The sequence below is a fragment of the Acinonyx jubatus genome, chromosome A2 (genome assembly GCF_027475565.1).
Source record: "Acinonyx jubatus isolate Ajub_Pintada_27869175 chromosome A2, VMU_Ajub_asm_v1.0, whole genome shotgun sequence".
NCBI lineage: Eukaryota > Metazoa > Chordata > Mammalia > Carnivora > Felidae > Acinonyx > Acinonyx jubatus.
This window is the reverse complement of record NC_069383.1, coordinates 113,005,771-113,015,231: the sequence shown is the minus strand read 5'-3', so window position 1 is coordinate 113,015,231 and position 9,461 is coordinate 113,005,771. Positions and strand designations below refer to the sequence as shown.

The window sequence follows — 9,461 nt, the reverse complement described above, 5'->3', positions numbered from 1 at the left end:
GAAACCTTGCTTCCAAATTCCTTAGACACTTACACTATCCCTAACTCCCTCCTAACTTGAAGGTACATAGTCACTCCTCATGATCCTTGAGCAGCTCTTTCTGCCCATGGGTCCTGTCCCCAAGCTTTAATAAAACCACCCTTTTTGCACCAAAGATGTCTCAAGAATTCTTTCTTGACCATTCACTCCGGAAACCCCAACATGTCCACATCAAGAAGATGCACTGGAGAGAGGTGTGGGAGCAGGATCTGCAGATACAGAGAACCAGAGGAAAGTGTCACAAATATCTTTTGGGGTTTCCACCATAGGAAACGGAAGACGAAAAGCCGGGGGCGGGGGGGGGGGGGGGAGCGGAATGGAAAACCTGGGGTGGGAGTAGATATCTTGGAAAAGAGCAAATGGGAGGGAGCTAAGGAATTCCTTAAGTGGGAGTCGAGGTCTGGCCTGGCGGGAACAGTCGAGGCAGGGCCTGAGATGGGGGTCTAGGGAGTGCAAGTTTGGGTTCTAAGGCATATTTGTAATTTACGCGCGCTCTGGAGGGGTGGGAGCTTGGCCTCCTGAGGTGTAAGGCGTTTCTAAGGGCCCGACACAGGGCAAGCCGGTAGAAACCGACAACAGGAATAAGACTGGGAAGAGTAGGTCCCCAACCAGGCCCGCTTGGGGACCGGGAGGCTCGCAAATGCCTGACCCGGAGATCTTGGATGGGAGGTCGCCCAGCCTCAGCCCTCAGGCGGAACCAATTATGACGGCGGTGAGGTTTCCGGCCGGCGCTACAGAGATGCCACACGGAAGGGGCGGTGTACGCCGGCGTGACGCGGCCGCGCGGGATGGGCAGGGCCGAGGCGACGACGACGGCGGCGAGAGCGAGAGACGGTGGCGTGACAAGGGCCCTCAAGCCCGGCCACCATGAGCACCAAGCAAGTCACTTGCAGGTTAGTGCGGGGGGTCCAGGAGTAGCGGGCCACTTCGCTTTCCCTTCGCCCCCCCAAGCCCCCGCTCCGGCCCCTTGGCGGCTGGTGCACCCCAGCCCCACTACCAGGGAAACTGAGGCTGAGCGGTTTCTTGAAAAGTTGCTCAGCTGTTGGCGGTCGGGCTTTCCTGGGCGGAGCTCGGGCTGCGGCGGGAACCGCCACTTGGCGTGTGTGTGGCTATGTGTTTGGGATGAGACCCCAGGTCAGGCCAGCGCCGGGGCCTGTGAGCTGGAAGGACGAGCTAGCCAGGGCCGTGCAGGTCGCTGAGGCCTGAGGGTGGGGGTGGAGCCCTTGGAACTTGGAGTTTAGCTGGAAAAGGAGATTTGGAATTGGGTAAAGAGACGCTAAGTGATCGTTTGCCAGTGGGGATACCACACAGGAATAGGTTATTGATCTATAATCAGGGCCTAGAACGAGCTGGGGTCCCGAAAGGGGTCTTCGTTTCCCAAGAGTTTGAAGATCTCTGCGGCCTAAATTTACAGACTCAGCAAATAAGAATTGTGCGGGGGAAATAAAAATGTCGGGTAGTATTTACTGAAAGTTGGTGAAGTGCTTCGCATATTTCCAAGTGCTCTATATTCATTGTCACTAGACTTCACAATAACACTGCCAGGAAGATATAATTCCCATTTTACAATACAGGAAATTCAGATTGAAAGAGATTAAGTGACACTCTTACTGAGACACCCATTTATGTGGAGAAGTACAACGGTAATGGATGGATGGCGTAGAAAATTCGAAACCGGATGCTACACTGCGACTGCTCCTGTGAAGCAGAAAGAGCTTGGTTGTGTAACACCCTCGTTCCTTGGTGAACTTGTGGCTTACCAATCCTGGGTTCCTAGTCTTGTTGTCCTGATACTTGGACAGTACAAATTTTAATAACTGGTTTCAGTGTGTGGGAAACATTGCCCCCCAAAATCAGTTGTATAGTTTGATTATGTAATGAACAGTTTATTAAATTCTCATCTATGTTGTTACTTCTTAATTAGCATGAATAATTGAGAAGGGACTATGTAAAAAGTTTTCAGTTAGTATTAATATGTATTAACTGTTCAACCAGTTTATCCAAGGCCATGGCTTATATGAAGCAGTAGTCAGAAATTTGCACTCAGTGTCTACAGAAAATAGGTTATCTGTGTTAGAAATATCTTTTGTGAGACCTGTTTGTGTTCATTTTTATTTGTATGAAGCAAGCGTTGTGCGTAATTGTAAAGCAGATTTTGGTTACTCTTCTTAAGATGTGTCCACAAAAGAGTACACATTTGTGTAATGCTTTATAATTGAATTTTAACTCTTTATAGTATCTAGTTTTACAGAGAAGGACTTGGAACTTACTCCTAACTTCACATCTAAATGCAGGAGCAAAAACTTAAATCAAGATCATCTTGTTTTTTTTTCCTTCTGCACTGAGATGGCCTAACCTGAAAGCTTTAATTTAATTTAATTTAACAGGGGCATCCTGCAGGATGTTGTTGCATATAAACTCAAGAGTGGGTTGGAATGTTGGAAAGGGATCACTTCTGTTTAAGTACTGATGTTTGGTGGAGCCCTTAAAATGCGCTGGGTGCTCTAACGGCCACATCGCCTGTAACCCAGCAACCCTCACTGTTCCACAGATTGTGAAACCAAGCCTGTGCACTGAAGTGATTGCCTGAGGTCATTCAGCTTCTAAGTGGCCAAGGTGTGGCATCGGAGCCCATGCGCTCATTGACCCGATGACATCCAAATAAATTTGGGAAATGATAAAGTTTCTTCACTACAGGAATTTTTAAAGCTATTCATATGTGTCTATGTAAGGAAAATGCACGTAAAAATATATAGAAAGTAAAAGAAGTTTACTTGCAAAAGGGTGTGAGGGAGTCCAATCTCGCAAGGACTGCGTCACCAAATAAAAAACTAGAACACATTTAAATGAAAAGAAACTGCAGTATTACCTAGAGTACCAAGTTCACATTAGTGTTTCATGGTGGAAAAGCTTCTCACATTGTATTATCTTCACAAAAGTCTTATCTCCAGACATTGGTAACTCACAGGAAATGTCCAAGATAGGATTTATTTTGGGAGACCAGGCCTTAACAGGGTGCTCAGCTGTTTTGGATTTATCTGAAGGTGAAAAGTGTTTTTTGCTTTGTTTTCCTGGCTGTGGCATGTGATGTACATGCTTATTCTGAATAGCAGCAGGACAGAGTTTAAGTTTTGCCTTTATTCTGATATGCAGACATCTCTAAGAGATGGATGTTGAAATGCTAGGATTCCCAAATTTAACGACAAAGACACTCCATATGTTTATTGCCTGGAATGGCAAGAATGGCTACTCACACAGTTGTGCTGTCAATCAGCTCTTCTGATTTCTCCCATGCCACTCTATCCACAAACAAGCTGGGAATTATTTTTGCTGATTCTTCTTGCTAACTATTTTCCCATGTCTTCCAGTCTGTTTTTAAAGTCCTGGTGCAGCTCTCTCCGCCCCACCCCTGCTTGTGCTCTGTGTCTCTCTGTCTTTCACAAATGAATAAACATAAAAAAAAAGTCGGGGGTGGGGGCACCTGGGTGGCTCAGTTGGTTGAGCATCCGACTTCGGCTTAGGTCATGATCTTGCGGTTCATGAGTTCGAGCCCCGTGTCGGGCTCTGTGCTGACAGCTCAGAGCATGGAGCCTGCTTCAGATTCTGTGTCCCCCTCTCTCTCCGCCCCACCCCTGCTTGTGTTCTGTGTCTCTCTGTCTTTCAAAAATGAATAATCATAAAAAAATTTTTTTTAAGTCCTGGTGCAGGCCTTTATGATAGCTTGGTAACCACTTTCTTTTCTTCTATGATAGAGGTTCCTTTGTCTTAATCATCACTAGGCAAAGACCTAGAATTTGTTTCCTTGGAACATCAAGCTTGGAATCACAAAAAATGAGGGACCTTGTCAGCCAGTAAGTGGTAGAAGAGCTTGAAATCTGGAGTTGGGCAGTTCGGGATTCTGATCCTGCTACCACCTGTGCCACAACTTACTCATCTATAAAATGGAGATGGTAACGCCTAACCCGCGGAGTTAGTTAAGGGATTAGACAGTAACAGCAAACCATCATAGAGTGTTTTTGGGGTGGTAGGCTAAGCATTTACATGCATGGTCTCAGCCAGACCTCAGAGTCCTCTATCACAGAAGTCTATGGAATACAATTATTATATTATGGTTGGGGAAATTGAAGCTTGGAGATTTACATAACTTGCTCATGGTCATATAGCAAGCTCTCTGATTTCACAGTGTTAACTATTACACTATACTTCATCCCTACGTCTCTTAACATTTATTTCAGGCCTACCACCAGGCCCAGCATTAACCCCTTTACCTGTCACTGGATCTGTTATCACATGCTGTACAGCCATAAAATTTAAGTCTGAAAATATGTAAGGAAATGTAAAGAAAAGTGACACTTAGAATGTAGATTACCCATATACTCAGATATGATTTGCAGAAGCATTTTGCTAAAGATATGCACCATTGAAAGGCATGTAAGAAACTAAATTGAATTTGTTTGGCTCAGTCCTGCGCTGCAGCTAGAGCTGCTAGTGATTCTGTGGCTAGAAGTGAACCTGATGTCCTTTGCAACATATTTTTTTGTTCTGTTTTGTTTTAACGTTTTATTTATTTTTGGGAGACAGAGAGTGACAGAGCCCAAGCAGGGGAGGGGCAGAGAGAAAGCGAGACACAGAATCCAAAGCAGGCTCCAGGTTCTGAACTGTCAGCACAGAGCCCGATGCAGGGCTCAAACCCATGAACCACGAGATGATGACCTGAGCTGAAGTCAGGCGCTTAACTGACTGAGCCACCTAGGCGCCCCCTGTCCTTTGCAACATATAGTAGCTACGGTCCTTTGGGGTCACCCAGGATAACAGGCCCTTTTGGAGTCCCCCCGAGAAATCTCCCTACTCTGAGTCTCCAGTTATGCACTGTTCCCCTTCATACTACTCACCCCCTTCCCATTCCCCACCCCAGTTCATGTCTCAGCCTTCTCTCTAGGAAGATATAAGGGATGGTTTGACCCATCCCTTAAGATTGAATAGTTGGAAATTCATTACAAGGTGCAGTATGAGAGAGGCCTGGATTAAACTTAGTATAACATAGATGGGGAGGGATAGCTCTAAGCAGTTGACAAGATGCTTCAAAGGACAGGCAGGATGTGTTCAAACTAGTTTTCTGTTTGTCGCTGGGGAGTGGAAATGATGACATATGCTACAAAAATAGGACTGAGCTGGCTTCATTTCTTACATAACCCTTATTTCATGCTCCCCTTGAAGGCACTGCACTGATGGTGGTCTAGAAGTTATTTTTGAAGCTGTTTAAATCTCAGCTTAGTCACTTACAGAAGTGAAATGTCTTGCATGAAGTCACCAGCTTATAAGTGACTAATTAGAAGCTCTAGTTGATGGTTAAGTATTTGTTTTCCTAATGGGGAAGAGAGTGAATGAGCAGAGTTTGGAAGGCAGATTGTCTGAAGAAGACTTACGGGAGGTGGTAGAATTATAAAAGGCACCCTTGTAGGACCACGAAGAACCTGTCCTCTTGTATGCCTGGTTAACAAATAGTATTTGGTAGAGAACCTCTGGTAATCTCCTACTCACCTTTTCTGTTTCTGTTTCTTTTTCTTTCTTTCCTTTTTTTTTTTTTTTTTGAAATCTTTAGTGTCTCCAAAGGAAACTATTACAGAAGTATTTATTAGATCTTATTTTTTGTGGACCTGTTTATATAGCCACTTTGAACCTGTTCTCATCCAGTATTTATGAGTTTACTAATCATGATAGTAATCTGTCTTTCTTTGTCATTCAGAGTTGGCTCTTGGTGCTGATTTTTTTTTTAACTTTTATACACACATTAGGGTAAGTGAAATAGCCCGAACACAAACGACCACATGTTGTATGATGCTACTTATATGTAATGTCAAGAAGAGGGGCAGAGGTGCCTGCTGGCTCAGTTGGTAGAGCATATGACTCTTGATGTTGCGGTCATGAGTTCAAGCTGGTCCACGAAGGAAGGCCGCTGGAAACAATTCAGTGCAAAAGGTGGGCTACAGTGTTTTTGACAGGGGCCACAGCATGGGTAAAGGCAGAGTGACAGGGAAGTCAGTTTTGGTTGGAAAAGGTCAGGGTATCTGGGAAAATTGGAGCTGGGGACCCCCTCCTAGCAATTTGACCTTCTGTAAGTCTTCACTGGTCTCTGAGCCTCAGCTTCCCTACTTGCATCGTGGGTGTAGTGGTACTACAGTATTGCTGGGGTTAACTGAGCTATTGAAGTGAACTTGCTAGTATTGATAGTAGTGTTCAGTAGATCTTTGGTATTTTTTCACATTTCATGTATTTCTCATAATATACTCTTTCAGAGGGAGGGAGGGCCTTCCTTGCCCAAAAGTCTTTATTCAAGAGGCATCTGAGTTATTAGCCCTCTCTAAAAAAGATAAATCGTGAAAATCATATAGAAGAAGGAGGAAATGGGTAAAACCAGAAGGTTGTGAGTTGATAATGTGGAAGCTGGTGCTGGGACATCTTGAGAGTTCATTCTGCCATTTGGTTTACTTTTGTATATATGTTTCATATGTGTTTGGAATTCTCCATAAAATGTCTTTTTAAATAAGTTAAAACATGGGTTCACAGATAAAGCTCCTTTACAAAGCAGCCTCCTAACAGGCTCTTCCCCTGCACTTTCCGTCCTCTTCAGATCTGTCTTCCATCTTGCAGCTCAAGTGGCTTTTTCTGAAAGAGGCCTGGGAAAAGGTGTGTATGATAACTGTACAAGCATGCCCCAGAAATAGTGCATGTTCGGTTCCAGGCCACCGCAGTAAAGCAAATTTTGGAATCAAGTGAATCAAGTGAATTTTTTGGGTTTTCGAGTGCATGTAAAAGTTACGTTTATCCTGTAGTCTATAAAATGTGCAATAGCGTTATGTCTAAAACACCATACCTTCATTTAAAAATACTTTTAGGAGTGCCTAAGTGGCTCAGTTGTTTAAGCATCTGACCTCTTGATCTCACTCAGGTCATGAGTTCAAGCCCCACATCAGGCTCTGCACTGATAGCATGGAATCTGCTTGGGATTCTCTCTTTCTCCCCCTCTCTTTGCCCCCCCTCACTTGCTCGCTCTCTTTCCCTCAAAAATAAATAAGTGAACTTAAGGGGGAAAAAAAGACAAAAATGAAATTTGCCCCATTGACTCTCTTTTTATAAACCATTTCTCTGCAGCATGTGATGCTGTGTGATAGCATTTTACCCATAGCAGCACTTCATTAAAAATTGGGAGTCCAGGGGCACCTTGGTGGCTCAGTCAGTTAAGCGTCAGACTTCAGCTCAGGTCCTGATCTCATGGTTTGTGAGTTCGAGCCCCGCATCGGGCTCTGAGCCTGGAGCCTGCTTCGGATTCTGTGTCTCCCTCTCTCTCTGCCCCTCCCCCTCTTGTGCGCGCGCTCTCTCTCTCTCTCTCTCTCTCTCTCTCTCAAACATAAATAAAATGTATAAATAAATAAATAAATTGGGAGTCTATCCTTTCAAACTCTGCCACTGTTTTATCAACCAAGTTTATGTAGTATTCTAAATCCTTTGTTGTCATTTCACCAATCTTCACAGCATCTTCACCAGGAATAGGTCTCCCAAAATCACCTTCTTTGCTCATCCATAGGAAGCAACTCCTCGTCTGTTTTAAGTTTTATCATGAGATTGCAGCAATTCAGTCCCATCTTCAGGCTCTGTTTGTTTGGTTTTTTTTTTAATGTTTATTTATTCTTGAGAAAGAGACAGAGCAGGAGCAGGGGACGGGCAGAGAGAGAGGGAGACACAGAATCTAAAGCAGGCTCCAGGCTCTGAGATGTCAGCACAGAGTCCGGTACAGGGCTCTAACCTTCGAACTGAGAGATCATGACCTGAGCTGAAATCCAGTGCTTAACCCACGGACCCATCCAGGTTCCCCTCTCTCTCTCTCTCTCTCTCTCTCTCTCTCTCTCTCTCTCTCTCTCTTTAACTTTAAAACTGCTTATTTTTGAGAGAGACAGACAGACAGACAGGATCTGAAGTGGGCTCTGTGCTGAGAGTGGAGAACTGACGTGGGGCTCAGACTCACGAACTGTGAGGTCATGGCCTGAATGGAAGTCAGATGCTTAACTGAGCCACCCTGGCACCCCTTCAGGCTCCACTTCTAATTCTAGTTCTCTTGATATTTCCACCACATCTGTAGTTAACTTCTTCCCCTGATGTCTTGAACCCTCAATGTCATCCATGAGAGTTAGAATCAGTTTCTTCCAAACTCCTATTAATGGTGATATTTTGACTTCTTCCCATGAATCACAAATGTTAATGGAATCTAGAAGGGGAAGCCTTTCTGGAACCAGGTTTTTAATTTACTTTGCCCAGACCATTAGCGGAATCACTGTCTATGGCAGCTATAGCCTTACACAATGTATTTCTTAAATAGTAAGACTTGAAAGTTGAAATCACTTCCTGATCCTTGGGCTGCAGAATGGATGTTGTGGTAGCAGACATGAAAATAATAATTAATTTCGTACATCTCCAGCAGAGCTCTTGGGTGACCAAGTGCGTTGTCAATGAGCAGTAATGTTTTGAAAGGAACCTTTTTTCTGAGCAGTAGGTCTCAATAGTAGACTTAAAATATTCCGTAAACCACACTGTAAACAGTTGTGCTGTCATCCAGTCTTTGTTGTTCATTCATAGATCACAGGCAGAATAGATGTAGCGTAATTCTAAAGGGCCCTGGGATTTTCATAATGGTACATGAGCACTGGCTTCAACCTCAAGTCACCAACTGCATTAGCTCCTAACAAGAGAGTCGGCCTGTCCTTTGAAGCTTTGAAGCCAGGCATTGACTTCTCTCTAGCTAAGAAAGTCCTAGATGGCATCTTCTTCCAATAGAAAGCTGTTTTGTTTTTATTGAAAATCTGTTGTTTAGTGTAGCCACCTTTGTTAATGATCTCATCTAGATCTTCTGGATAATGTGCTGCAGCTTCTACATCAACACTTGCTGCTTTACCTTACACTCTTATGCAATGGAGACAGCTTCTTTCCTTTAACCTCATGAACCAACCTCTGCTAGCTTCAGACTTTTCTTTCTTTCTCCCTCCCTCCCTCCCTCCCTCCCTCCCTCCCTCCCTCCCTCCCTCCCTCTTTCTTTCTTTCTTTCTTTCTTTCTTTCTTTCTTTCTTTCTTTCTTTCTATCTATCTATCTATGTTTATTTATTTTGAGAGAGAGCATGCACACAAGCTAGGGAGGGGCAGAGAGAGAGAGAGAGAGAGAGAGAGAGAGAGAGAGAGAGAATCCCAAGCAGGCTCCACACTTAGCGCAGAGCCCCATGTGAGGCTCAGTCTCATGACTGCAGGATCACAACCTGAGCCAATTCCAAGAGTCAGACACTTAACTTGAGCTACCCAGGTGCCCAGCTTCAGACTTTTCTTCAGCAGCTTTCTCACCTCTCTCAGCCTTCACAGAATTGAAGAGAGTTAGGGCC

At 44.4% G+C, this 9,461-nt stretch overlaps 1 protein-coding gene across 1 annotated transcript in view; it reads left to right on the top strand.

Annotated features, from left to right (window-relative positions):
* The first annotated feature begins 776 nt into the window (after positions 1-776).
* MKRN2 (makorin ring finger protein 2) overlaps positions 777-9,461 on the top strand; it is a 27,886-nt gene continuing 19,201 nt past the window's right edge. Inside the window, exon 1 of the mRNA XM_027042678.2 lies at positions 777-932. Within this exon, the coding sequence (XP_026898479.1) occupies positions 907-932 (26 nt within the window). The 5' untranslated portion in view covers positions 777-906. The remainder of the gene's footprint in view (positions 933-9,461) is intronic.